The sequence below is a fragment of the Bombyx mori genome, chromosome 16 (genome assembly GCF_030269925.1).
Source record: "Bombyx mori chromosome 16, ASM3026992v2".
In the NCBI taxonomy this organism is placed as follows: Eukaryota; Metazoa; Arthropoda; class Insecta; order Lepidoptera; family Bombycidae; genus Bombyx; species Bombyx mori.
In genome coordinates, this window is record NC_085122.1 from 12,629,139 (window position 1) to 12,643,612 (window position 14,474).

The following is a 14,474-nucleotide window of genomic DNA, read 5'->3' on the forward strand; positions in this document are numbered from 1 at the left end:
TCGTTGTGGCGTACAAGATAAGACGTTCGGTGCATTCGTATGTAGCGATGCAACCGTGTTCGAATCCCAGACTGGTACTAATTTTTCTGATGAAATACGTACTTAACAATTGTTCACGATTGACTTCCGCGGTGAAGGAATAACATCGTGTGATAAAAATCAAACCCTCAAAATTATAGTTTGCGTAATTACTGGTGTTAGGACGTCTTGTGTCTATAATAGGCATAGGTATACTAGGTATAATAGAAGTTGATTACCGAAAGATAGTTCATGATCATTTTTAGGTTTGGCCTCGAGTGCACAATAAAGTGATCCAAATTGATTCGCCAATGTATAAGCAGTCGGCATGCCTTCAATAAAATTTCAACAACAAGAATTTTAAGCCTTTTCGATTCAATTCCTACCGACTCACTGTCAACACTATATTATAGTATCGTTAAATGTAATTCCTAAAACATAAGCTACTGAATAAATTTGATTATTGGAATCATAAATCATTACAATAATAATATGAAAAAACTACGTATTTAAATTGAGTGGTTTTTCTACGTATATTTTAATAAGCCACGCATATTTCCTGATTGACTACAATTGACACGCACGGTGACCTTCGCGATAGGGCTGACCAAAAAAAGTATTAATTAATTTTATTTTGACATATTTAACGAGAAGTTTTATTATTTATTTAATTATTTAATTTGATTGATATATGAAACTTTTCTTAATAACTAACTCGGCATCGTATCCAGCGATGACACTTATGGGTAAAAAAAATTACCTGTTGTTATACAACTAAGTACCCACGAAAAACTAAGTACCAGCGAATGCAGAAAAGTTTAATTAGATCCCGGAAATAGCGACTACTAATACAATACAAAATAAGACTCTTTTAATTGATTAAGATGACCAGACCAGTTCACGGTCCGTTTGATGTTAAGCAGTAACCGTAATCCATAGAATGAGACGACTGGGTTAATTAAACTCAATAAATTTAAAGATAATCTGTTTTTGTTCGAATATAAATACTTAGGGTAACACCCTAGTAATATGAAGTCGTCGGATAAGACGTCCGGTGCATTCGTGTTGAGCGATGCACCGGTGTTCGAATCTAAGGCGGGTACCAATTTTTCTAATGAAATACGTACTCAACAAATGTTCACGATTGACTTCAACGGTAAAGGAATAACATTGTGTAATAAAAATCAAACCCGCAAAATTATAATTTGCGTAATTACTGGTGGTAGGACCTCTTGTGAGTCCGCGCGGGTAGGTACCATCACCCCGCCTATTTCTGCCGTGAAGCAGTAATGCGTTTCGGTTTGAAGGGTGAGGCAGCCGTTGTAACTATACTTGAGATCTTAGAATTTATATCTCAAGGTAGATGGCGCATTTATGTTGTAGATGTCTATGGGCTCCAGTAACCACTTAACACCATGTGGACTGTGAGTTCGTCCACCCATCTAAGCATTAAAAAAAACCGTTTTAGTACTTATATATTTTTTATTAACTAGCTACGCACCGACGGGTAGGTGAGCTCACGGGCTCAACCTTAGAGAATTTGCTAACACTGGCCCTAGCAAGAGTAGAGCTTCGCAGAATCTACTGCCGACTCGGACTCGCGACCCATTGAGAAGATTCGGTGAGAACTTCTTCAGGTGAGAACTTGAGAATGCCTTCTGAACTACCGGATTAGAACGTGACTATTCATGAGGCTGCAGTATCACTCTTACCGAGCCGTGAATGGGTTAAATGTATTTTAACCGTCAATTAAAACATCATTAATAACACTCCTAGTTTATTACATCGGAGCCGAGTCATGTTGGTCGTTGAAGACTAATTTTAATTGTCTCTTTGTTGAGCACCGATCGCGGCGTTGTTGTCTTCTTATGAAGTACTTATCTCTTCTAAATCGTTCCCTCACTACTGAGGGTCGCGACCACATGTGACGTTCTCCCACAGTGTTCGATCATCGGTGGCATGGACCGCATGGTACAGACTACCACCGAGTGCTTCTCTTGCTAGATCTGACCATCTGGCTAGTGTTCTGCCCACGGCGCGCTTGCCCTCTATGCGACCCGCAATTATGAGCTTCTCTAATTCATGTCTGGGAGACCGCATGATGTGTCCGAAGAAGCTCATAGCACGTTCCCGGCAGATGGAAGAGAGCCTTTTTCGGATGTTTAGCTTCCTTAGAATGGACTCGTTAGGTCTCATGGCAGTCCACGGTATTCGTAGTATATTTATAATATTTATCCTATATTATAAGCTAGCGACCCGTCCTCGCTTCGCTTCGGAAACTGTAATTTATTATTGATTTCTCCACTATTTAATGGATGTTATTATACATATAAACCTCCCTCTTCAATCACTCTATCTATTAAAAAAAAACGCATCAAAATCCGTTGTGTAGTTTTAAAGATTTAAGCATAAATAGGGACAGACAGATATAGGGTCATAGAAAGCGACTTTGTTTTATAATATGTAGTGATTAACAGTCGTATTTTCGATCCGCCTAGTGTTCAATGTTGTGCATTATCAATGTTTTTTTAATGGTCAAGAGCTTGCTAAAATATGTATTAAGGTTCTAGCGGGACTGACACATGTAGTTATGTCTAATCTTTAAAAAAAACTATTGTAGCGCCACACACTGGCTCCAATTTTATATCTAAACCACTCAAGCACACACAATAAATTCCAATCAAACCGATCGAGCCGTTTATTAGACATACTTCAGTGACGAGCACACGTGAGTACAAAAATATTAAATACGTAGTCATATATATTAGTTATATAATAAAAACACAATGAACTTACATTTCAGAGGAATTAACCTTCTCACAGACAACTGGAAGTTGGCTAAGCGACAGATGTGTGGCATTCAGCATGCAAGACTTGTCGCCGTAATGAAGGTCTTCCGCTGTGACTTTTGATGTCGTACCTGGTGGAGCCACAAAGAAACAGTTTTACAGAAACTCTTGTCTAAATTATGTTGATGTCCCTAAACCTAATGAGAGGTATTGAGTTTGTTTTATTGGAACGAAGTTCCTTATGGGACGACGCGGAGGGGTACCCTAACCGGGAAAAAACGTCCGTAACGTAAGATTGTTAGTAATGCACACAGTGTACGACTTATCTTTGTATTAACGTACAAAAAAATAACATATTTTTTTATCATTCATTGACCACAATCTTAGAACGTTCGTTTGCGCAATATACTAAGTCTTATTCAAACAACCGTGAATGAAGTGTACCACAATAAGTTTGCACGTTGCCGAGTGACCGTGGGTTGTTGCGAAACCTCCAGTTTTATTTTCTTTATACCTCGAATAGAACTTAAAATTAATATTTTTATAATAAGGAATTTCGTTCCTATCCGGTGTCCCACGACACCACACATCTTTTTTTTCTTGTAGGTAAACGATCATACGGCCTGATGGTGAGTGGTTACCATCGCCCGGACGTCAGCAAAGCCAGGGACAGAATCAAGCTGCTGCCTACCGTTAAGTATATCATTACTGCACCCACACTCTTCTCTCGCATATCACAGTCCATCCAAAGTCTTTTTAACGCGAGTGCCCACAAAATGCTCATTTTTTATTTATTTCCTTTATTATGATTTGTAATTACAAGCCTAATTTTTTTTTTAAATTAGAGTTCAAAGAACAATTAAATCAGTTTAATAATAAATGTAATTTTTCTCCTACCGACGCCGAAAGTTCGGTTTTCCTCCCGCTGTACAGGGAAGAAAGTGTAACTTTTTCTCTCTGGGTACAAGTGCGCATGCGTGTTAGTGTCTACGTCTGCTCTCACGCACCTAAAATTCTCCGCCATTGTTCTGCTCGGGTAATTTGAAATATTGTGTTTAGTGTAAAAGTGAAATAAACAAAAGGCAATAACATTTAATAGTGAAGTATTAAACAAAGATGAGTTCATCAGTCAGTTCTTTTTCAATAAGTAGTAGTTTATTTAAAAATTAAAAATCAGTTAAATTGTTTTTTGAAGAGTGCGCCCCCCCCCCACCCCCGGCCATGGCTTCGCCCCTGGACCCCACCGGGACTTCGCCCCTGGACCTTAGCTCAGTACTCCACGAACTTTCGGCCTGGTATGAGAAAAAATAGTATGTGCACCGCGGGAGAAAAGTTGGACATTTCCTCCAGCGTGTTTGCCAATGTACTATTCTGATGATAGGGCCTATGTTTCTGTTGGTATAGTGTATTGTAAGATCACGTACGCACTACTACGCTGCTTATTTGTGTTGCGAACCAGTCAGGCGTTGTGGTTTGAAAGGTCGAAAAGAACAACTCGTAACGAGCCGTGAGAATAAGACTCTTTTTATTTAAAAAAACTTGTCATAAGATACCATATGAAGGAGCCTTGAAAGAACTTCCTATTGACAACCCTCGACGACAATATTGACAACCCTGTACAAGCGAGTGCATATAGCCTGTACAATGACATTTGCGGCTTGAGTTGGATCGGCGAAGGTCGCCCTATCGTATGTGGGACACTCAGTCGATAGGCTACATCTAAAAACTTATTCTTTTGTTAATTGAGTTTTTTTACGTGCGTAAAAGGAACAATTATTTTTGTATGCTTTATTAAGAGTTTCACAAAGACAATGTACCGATGTGGTCTACGGAGGGTTACGGTTTTTGTAATCCATATACGATACATGTGAGTGTTTATTTTTAATGTCGCTTCAAAGCAAGCAAGGCTTCTTAGAGCCTTGGATTGTTGCGCCCAGGATTGTGGAGGGTTCTATTCCCGTAACATCCGTGTGATGTGATTTATTTACTCTTTGCCTGGGTGTTTATTATTTATATATGTATACATCTAAATGTATATAAGTATGTAGGTCCGTCTCTACGTGCTTAGCTTATTAACGTTCTCGATAGCGTAAAAGTTAACTCAAATTTATATGGAGTTGAAACAGCGCCTCTAGCGGCAAACGTAAGCAAGCGTTCCAATTCCATACAAATTACTTTTACGTTATCGAGAGCGTTAAAAAACTCTCACTAAGCGCACTGGTAACCATAACACAGGGTAATTTGGGGCCGGATAACCGTGCGTGATTTGTTCCCAGTTATTTATTTATTAGATAGAACTTACCTATGAGATAATGTCCAAGTTCTCCCAATATGTAGCCGACGGAGACAAGACCGAGGACGTACCATTTGTAGAAGTCGCCCAGCTTACCCAGTAGACCGCTGCGGAACATCTTGATTTATTCTGGCGACAAAAATAAATTAATCAGAAACTTTACCTTCTTCAGTCATTACTTCAGTCATTACTTCAGTCTTTTCTTCAGTCATTACTTCAGTCATTACTTCAGTCATTACTTCAGTCATTACTTCAGTCATTACTTCAGTCATTACTTCAGTCATTACTTCATCATTACTTCATCATTATTTCAGTCATTACTTCAGTCACTACTCTTGATGCCTAGGCACGCTTCGAATAGGCAGAATTGTGCTACTTATGGAATTTTGGAGAATAGCTGTCAAGGCTTTAATAAACAAGGATTCCACATGACCACGACTGCTCTACCAAGAGTAACCGACTATGATGGTGATGATGATGCGCCACTTATCTTAAGTTGATTGGCCAACATCTGCGCAAAGTTTCAATGTTCCTAATTTAAGCAAATTCCTGGAGATAGGTTTTTTTTAATATCAGTAGTGTAACGAGAGTCGGTATGAGCTTGGCAGGGCTATCACTTGTCGCATTCGTAAATAAACCTCAATAATAATCTTTGGTCCCTCTACACATATCTAACAGTACACGAAAATCGAATATGTGATTAGATGGTTGAACATCGAAAGAAATACAAGGATGGAGGTGGACACGAGAGACTGCCTTAAGCCATGGGAAGCTGGAGGTGGGGACGAAAGATGTATTTTTCTTGGGTATTAGGTATTGATACATGTTTACGTCATAATCATACGTACGTAATCACCATATATTTTTCCACATGAGTTTGAAATCTCAACTATATCGCATATTTTTTTATTATTATTATTTATTTATTTATTGCCCTTGTAGGCAGACGAGCATACGTCCTACCTGATGGTGAGTGGTCACCGTCGCCCATGGACTTAGGCAATGATAGAAAAAAAAACGCAAGTCGTACCCTTCAAAGCCAAGGTGGGTGGCGCATTTACGTTGTAGATGTCTATAGGCTCCAGTAACCACTTAACACTAGGTGGGCTGTGAGCTCGTCCACTCATCTAAGCAATAAAAAAAAAAATGCGGAAATTATTATGGTTCGTAGCAGAAATAGACAGTCAGATTATACCTATCCGTCCTCATGTAGAATTTTAACTATGCAATTCATTCAGCATCCAATTTATATTTGAACTAGGAAGGAATTGGAACTAACATTAATATCTCCAAATAAATTCTGTCCCACGCATTGCTATAATCTACAATTGCGAACATAGTTAATAGCATATTTATGAGCAATGACCTAGTTATGTGATGCGATTTTATGTACCCTTCGCGTGCACGTCCCATTGTATTGTCTGATTCGGCTTCATCACAGCTAATTGAAGTAAAGAATACGACCGTCCAAAGGCTTGTTATACGGATTAATAATGTTTGTACTGTGCTAATGAATGGAATGATTCGAAGTGAGCGATCATAAAGAAAGGTGCTATAAAAACGAAATGTCAAATGATAAAAAAAAATTATATCGGTCTAGCATCCTAAGATTAAAACGCGATGAAGAATACTAGAGTGATAATAAAAATTATTGTTCGCCGACTTATCAAAATTCGATCATAATTTCTGAATCCTAATGATTCTTACTATGTTTTATAAAATACATTTTGACGATGACAGGACATTTCCAAAAATAAATAATAAAAAAAATTATTGCGTCGGTGGGTGGACGAGCTCACAGCCCACCTGGTGTTAAGTGGTTACTGGAGCCCATAGACATCTACAACGTAAACGCGCCACCCACCTTGAGATATAAGTTCTAAGGTCTCAAGTATAGTTACAACGGCTGCCCTACCCTTCAAACCGAAACGCATTACTGTTTCACGACAGAAATAGGCAGGGTGGTGGTACCTACCCGCGCGGACTCACAAGAAGTCCTATCACCAGTAATTACGCAAATCATAATTTTTCGGGTTTGATTTTTATTACACGATGCTATTTCTTCACCGTGGAAGTCAATCGTGAACATTTGTTGAGTACGTATTATTTATTTCATTAGAAAAATTGGTACCTCCGCCTGGGATTCGAACACGCACTGCTTCAACTGCATCGCTTCAACACGAATGCATCGGACTTATCCTTTAGGCCACGACGACTTCATTAATCAAAAAAATTTAAGTCGGTTGACAGATGAGATAATAGTAGTTAAATTTGTCGGATCCGTCTCGATAAATGTTTTTTTTTTTTTTGTGACAGAGTGGATACTGATGGTACGGAGGCCATTCCAGGTCGGGTGGCCGAACAAAAGCTCAACCTGTAGGGTTAAGGTAAATGTATGTGTAGTACACAACATGGGAGTCCTACGTATTGCCAATTGAATGAAATCCAAAAATGACTTTAACTATAAGCGAATGTACAACCATACATACATTTTTTTTATACAAATTTCTAATTTCTTTAATGTATGTTTAATGCTTTGTAAAAGCGATATCATGTGAAACAGATCCCGTGTAAATAGGACCATAGTAATAGATGTGATGAAACTAGTGTGACCAAGATTACAATTGTAACGGAGATAAATAAAATTAAAAAAAAAACTTCAAGGCTCATTCAATAATTACGACAAAAGGTAGACCCTGACATCTGTACCATCCAGTGTTAACAACGATAATACTATTATCGATATTTATTGGACCTGATCGTCGTAACGTATTTTTTTGTTCTAATTTAATTTAAGCTTTAACGTCCTTCACATAACGCATGGTTACCCTTACACTGTATTCGAGTTATTGTTTTTATGGATGGATGATTTGTTACGGTTTGTTGATGTATTTGAATGTATATTACAAGTGAATAGGAGAGCGATTATTTGATGTTAATAAAGAGGATGTAGGTCATGGTTTTTTCTAGTTTGCGATTTCAGGTGAGCATAAGATCTTTAATGTTACGTCAATGGCGTTGTTACGTTAAGTGATGCATGACTATATTCTCACTTTTAAACAATACACTGGCTTAAGTTAGTTGTCGAAATCACACGAACATCAAACATATCTGTATACCACCCTGTATATATGGATACAGTGTCTTCAAATAGTTCGCAATAAGCAGTCGACTATGATTTCTAACAAGATAGGCAACACGAAAAAAAAACAGCTAATTAAATAAACTAGAGGTCCCGCAGTAGTCGAAATTCGACTATAATTAATTGGAATTGTAAGTTTGTATACTATTATGATTGTATTTTATTCTTCTATGATCACAAATTTCACCAAGACTACATTATAAAAAATATTAACAAAGACAAAAAATATTTATTCTATTCTCAATTTGACAACAGACGTCAAGAACAAAAGTTTGACAATAAATAGTATGCATGCGTGTGTGCGTCAAATACATGGTATGTAGTGTGTGTAATGTTTTCTTTATTGATTTAATGTATCTTTTATGCATTATTTTAAAAAAATATTAGCATTATGCACTTCTTTACTATATTCTCTATAAGCTTGGAAAATTTCATACTCCTCCGTTCGCGCAATTTTCGTAAAAAGGGATACCTAGTTTTTGCTTCACGTATTAATAAATAAATAATTGGTTTTTCATGGCAAGCAATGTAACCTAGACAAAAGTCTATTGATTCGTGTGATCTAAAAGAAAACATAAATACATTGCGTACTGACATGACGCGTGAGCTTATCTAATTAACAAATATTGTTTTTTATGTACTTCGGGGTAGTAGGTAACACCAGTTTTTCGCTTCGAGAACACTATATTATGATAATATTGTAAATTTCTTTATTTATTTATTGTTAACATAGAAGTAGAAACACAATCATAATTTGCATCTGTGCTTGAACTAGCTGATAAAACCTCTATCTCAAGCAGCAGTGCTCCTTGTACAAAGAATACAACAGCTTTATTTCAAATGTACAAAAATAGAAAATCAATATATCAAATATATCCTAAATATATCCTACAAATATATCAGTATGGTGTCTTTTTTTTTTTATTGCTTACATGGGTGGACGAGCTCACAGCCCACCTGGTGTTAAGTGGTTATTGGAGCCCATAGACATCTACACCGTAAATGCGCCACCCACCTTGAGATATAAGTTCTAAGGTCTCAAGTATAGTTACAACGGCTGCCCCACACTTCAAACCGAAACGCATTACTGCTTCAGGGTAGAAATAGGCACGGTGGTGGTACCCACCCGCGCGGACTCACAAGAGGTCCTACCACCGGTTTGTAAATAAGTAGAGCTATAGGTACTTGAAAAACAAAGCGCTTACTATGGATGACCTTACACTCGCTCCGTTAATTACGTTGCGAGTCATCGAACATTTAAATAAAGCAATAAATTTTTATAGTTCCGCATTGTTCAAACATTTTTTTTTAGTGTAAATTGAATCAACGATTAACATAATTTTGTGATTTGTAATTTAGTCGCGACAGGGTTTTTAGGGGTGGCAACATAAATAGATATAAGTTTGCGGGTTTTCTAAAACATTGGGCCAGCTTGTAAAGCCACCGCAGGCGTCCCTAGGGTGAGTTGCGCATCAGCGGTGCTTAGTGCGAGTTTTTTAACGTTCTCGATAGCGTAAGAGTTAACTCAAATTCGCCTACGTTTGCCGCTAGGGGCGCTGTTCCAACTGCATACAAATTTGAGTTAACTTTTACGCTATTGAGAGCGTTAAAAAACTCGCACTAAGCACACTGTTCAACACGGTAACCCTGCTATCTCTTCTGGTTGCTGTCTCGAGGGAGAATCGGGTGCAGAAAGCGCGAGACTGCAGGGAATTTGTCTAGGCGGGGTTGTTTAGTTAGTTTGGGTGATCATCATAGCATTCCGACGCGAAGGTCATAAAGAAAATCCCTTGGTACTGAAATATGCAGTTTAATTTCAAGACTAAAAGACTTAAATTTCTTTAAAAATATTCACCTTTGTAATCGGGTCATGTTAGCAGTTACGATACCATATTTGGTATTCGATGTCAAATGTTAGAGTGGGCAGCGTCAGTCATGCTGCAATGACCAAAAAGGCTTCGTTTATTAATATACCAAGCTTAGTAACTAGAACGTGAGATTTGAAATGACAAAAATGTGTATTTAAAAATTAATACTGGCTTGTTCCCCTCTTATCGACCGTGATGATCCTTTATGACACTCATTGCGATTTCGCATTGTATCTGACGTAACATAATTTTTGCCATGTAGTTTTTTATTTTATTTTATTGCTTGGATATTTTATTGATTAGCTCACAGCCCAACTGGTGTTAAGTACCGAGGCCTATAGACATCTACAACGTAAATGCCGCCATTCACATTGAGATACGAGTTCTAAGGTCTCAGTATAGCGGTTACCCAACCTTTGAAACAGAAATGCATTACTGCTTCACGGCAAAAATAGGCAAGGCGGTGGTAGCTACTCGTGCGGACTCACAAGAGCTCCTACCGCCAGTGAATAGTTCTTGTCCAATTCATCTTCCTGTCGTATCTAAGTGCTTCAGTCCTGGTCGGGTCTTGGAAGCCCGTGCCACCACCCTGCCTATTTCTGTCGCGAACCACTAATACGTATCGGTTTGTAAGGTGAGGTAACCAACTATAAAACTGAGACATAGCATTCACGTCTCAAGGTGGGTGACGGTATTAACGTTGTCCAAATCTATGGGCTCCAGTAACCACACAACACCAGGCGGGCCGTGAGCTCGTTCATCTATCTAAGCAATAAAAAATATAAAAACATTCCGTCATATTACATGTCCATAACAACTTCGGTAATTTCTCGCTTTTTTATTGATCCTCACTTTAAATGTCCCCGTGTCTCTACTCCTTTCGTAAAATATCATGTCTTGTGACACCTTTTGCGTCATCTTCATTTATATACCAAAATCAAATTGACAAATTCACTGATAACAAAGATATTTAAAAAGTGGATCTTGTGGTCAAAAACTACCTAGCTAGCTCGTATTAGATGTGAATAATAAAAATCAATATAAGACACCAAATTGGAATCAGGAAATTATAAAATACACCCACAAGACATATGGTTTTACAAACACAAGATTAGTCTTACAAAAACTATGCCTACAGGCAATAAACATATAAATTTATAGCATGTTGTAACATATATGTGTATATGTGTGCTGTGTAGATTAAAATAAGGATGTTGGCTATGTTATATATGTTATAACAAAACGTGTTATTGTAGAGAAGTAGAGAAGAAACCTTACATGTCAATAATAAGTTATGAAACAAGATGAATTTATGGTGTGTTTGAAATTTATATTTTTAACTAGGTAGCTGACCCAGCAGATTTCGTAGTGTCTCAGTCGATAAATAAAAGACCTAAACTTTTGTATAAAACAAACTTAAAACAAACAAAAGGAATCCGTCCGACGGGGGACACAGCGAAGGGAAAACAAAATTGTTGTTTTTATTTAATTCCGAGCGTTTTCATATTTATCTACCTTTTAAACCTTCTCTGGACTTCCACAAATAATTCAAGACAAAAATTAGCCTTATCGGCCCCTCGTTCTCGAGTTTTAGCGAGACTAACGAACAGCAATTAATTTATATATATAGATTATATAGATAGATGACATACGCAATTCGAAACATCGATTTTGATAAAGATCCTAATGAGATCATCCCCATCTATGTGTATTTTAAAAGAGTGGTGGTTTTTAAGTGGATTTTTTGAAATATGTCGCATTTAGTACGAAGTGCATATCCCTTCATCACGTTACTTAGGTCCAAAGAACGCCTTTTATGATTGTATTAATAAGAAGAATAAGATAAACCATTAATAAGTTTCTACGAAATACTATGATTTAATAATAAAACAATGTCATGTTTTAGTAATTATGGAATTGATCAATTAAATTACCACGTTTTTGCTCTATCGTTGTCATCGTGCTAAAAATAGTTATATTCAATTTTCTCGAGTGCTTAATGATATTTTTTTTTGCAATTAATTAGTTTTTGTCGAAAAAAAGCGAAAGTCATCGAAGACAATTTGAGTCCTTGAGTTTATACGTAGCTCGATAAATACCGAATTAGTCGCGGATAAAATCAAGAGTTTTTTTTTTGTATTGCATGATTTTTTTGTTCACATAATTGACAATTTAATAGAAGATGATTTGATTATTTTTTTATTTGCGAATTAAGAGTAGTAGCTGATATCACCGACATTGGCAATGTTAAGAGTAAATGAAATTTGGGTTATTACTAATCGCATAGTCATGTCATGTGTACTAGTGGCACAGATACGGTAGGCAACGGCTTGACTTTGCCCCTGGCATTGCTGAAGTCCATGGGCGACGGTAACCACTCACCAGCAGGTGGGCCGTGTGCTCGTCTGCCTCCAAAGGCAATAAAAAAAAAGATAATCGATTTTTCAAAATCTCAAGGGTCTTTTTGCAGCTCATCAGCTACGCCATCGTCATTCGGAATCATAATATCGACCGGGACTTTAAATGAGTCATCATCAGCGTTAATTTTTTAAGAAGTCATTCCATCATCAGCCTTACTCATTAAAGACTGTTACTGGTGGTAGGACCTCTCGTGAGTCCGCACGGGTAGGTACCACCTCCTTGCCTATTTCAGCCGTGAAGCAGTAATGCGTTTCGGTTTGAAGGGTGGGGCAGCCGTTGTAACTGTACTGAGAATTTAGAACTTATATCTCAAGGTGCGTGGCGCATTTACTTTGTAGATGTCTATGGGCTCCAGTAACCACTTAACACCAGGTGGGCTGTGAGCTCGTCCACCCATCTAAGCAATAAAAAATAAAATAAAAAAAAGAACAACATTTTGCTGGCCCAGCGTACTATCAATCTTTTTTCTGAATGAAATAAGTAATGAACAGGACATGATAATCATGTTATATCATAGCATCTGTGTCAAGGTCGGCTGACCGTTGCCATCATCGCGACCTTCTCCATTGGTAACCATACGTCATTAGGTAACTAAATTACGCCGTAATCATATGTGCTTAGGGTTCAAGATATTGCTCTAGGTTTTTTATCTATGATGCGATAATCAATTTGATTTCTATAATGCAGTAACTGTAATTGCACGTAATGGTGTTTGGAGTAAGCTCGGATTGATAGTAGGAGCTGGTTCGAAAGCTAAAGCAACTGTATTCAGATATTCAAATATAATTTGAAGCTTCAATGTCATGGCTCATATGTATTGTCTGTCTACGGGAATGTTTGGATACCTCTTTAGAATTTGTCTATGGAGACTCTTTGGTTGTTATTTGTTTTCGGTACCTTATGTTCCAGCAGGAGTGTTTTGAGGATTTTTTTTACTATCACATCACCCGCCATCGCAGAGATCATGTCTACTGAAGCCAAAGTTCAAACACAGCCTGTTTCCAGATGTCAGTCTAGTTCGGGATTAGACTGTCTTACCTATTTTTTCTTGGCCGCTATAAGACGCCCCTATGTAGTTCTATAAATGAGGTCCTAAGGGACTTGAACTTTAGACAACGGCTTGGCCACACCTCTGAAATCGCTAATCTCATGAACCATAATGATCAATCACAATCAAGCGACACTTATTCTCGTTTGATAATTTACGTCAGTGAAATAACCAACAACAAAAAAAAAACCTCCAATAATTAAATCCGTTTAACAAAAAGTATCACAATTTTAATTTATTTTTTTCATTATCTCTTAATTGAGATTATTAACACAGCTGTTGAATATTAAACTGGCGTATGTCGTGACCAACTCTGTCTAGGTTCTAGATATAAATCAAGCTAGACATTGTAAGTGCTTGGTGTTGTGTAACCAAGATCTGTCTTGTTGAGTTGTGGGAGACTGTTAGTATACAAATATGATGGATACGAACAAAAGATAAATGCGATTTGTTGATACACATGATCAAATAAAACATTAAGTATTGAAATTATTATTGATGGGATAGAAGAGGACGAAGAGACACCATGGGAATATGAGAAAAGTACAAGAAGAAGATACATAAATAACGCTTGGAGGGACTATAGCTCAACACGTACTCAGGGATCCATCAGACCCATTAAGCTTAGTGCACCTTCAGCCCTAACAATAGGAGCAGGCTTAGGGACCCCGGTATTTGTACTCGACGAACTCAGCAAAGAGTTCGATATGGAACCTAACCTGCTGAGTTTCTCGTCGGATCTTCTCAGCGGGTCGCGATTTCGACCCGGTAGTAGATTCATTCGCGAAGCCATTGCTCTTGAGTTGTTAGGTCTCCTTTTGAGGCCCTTGGGGAGCTCTTAGCAAATCCCATCCTCCTGACTTAGCTTTTGTTTGCCCACCTGGCCTAGTGAAAC

The 14,474-nt window shown here is 37.7% G+C and overlaps 1 protein-coding gene across 2 annotated transcripts in view; it reads right to left on the reverse strand.

Annotated features, from left to right (window-relative positions):
• Positions 1 to 14,474, reverse strand: part of cts (cis, cis-muconate transporter protein) — a 49,570-nt gene that overhangs the window by 14,074 nt on the left and 21,022 nt on the right. Inside the window, exons 2-3 of one of the 2 annotated variants that reach the window (XM_012696462.3) lie at positions 5,110 to 5,229; positions 2,815 to 2,938 (exon numbers count right to left, since the gene is read on the reverse strand). In XM_012696462.3, the coding sequence (XP_012551916.2) occupies positions 2,815 to 2,938; positions 5,110 to 5,218 (233 nt within the window). In that variant the 5' untranslated portion in view covers positions 5,219 to 5,229. Of the gene's footprint in view, positions 1 to 2,814; positions 2,939 to 5,109; positions 5,230 to 14,474 lie in introns of those variants that run through there. The other variant, NM_001257060.1, reaches the window with a different exon arrangement.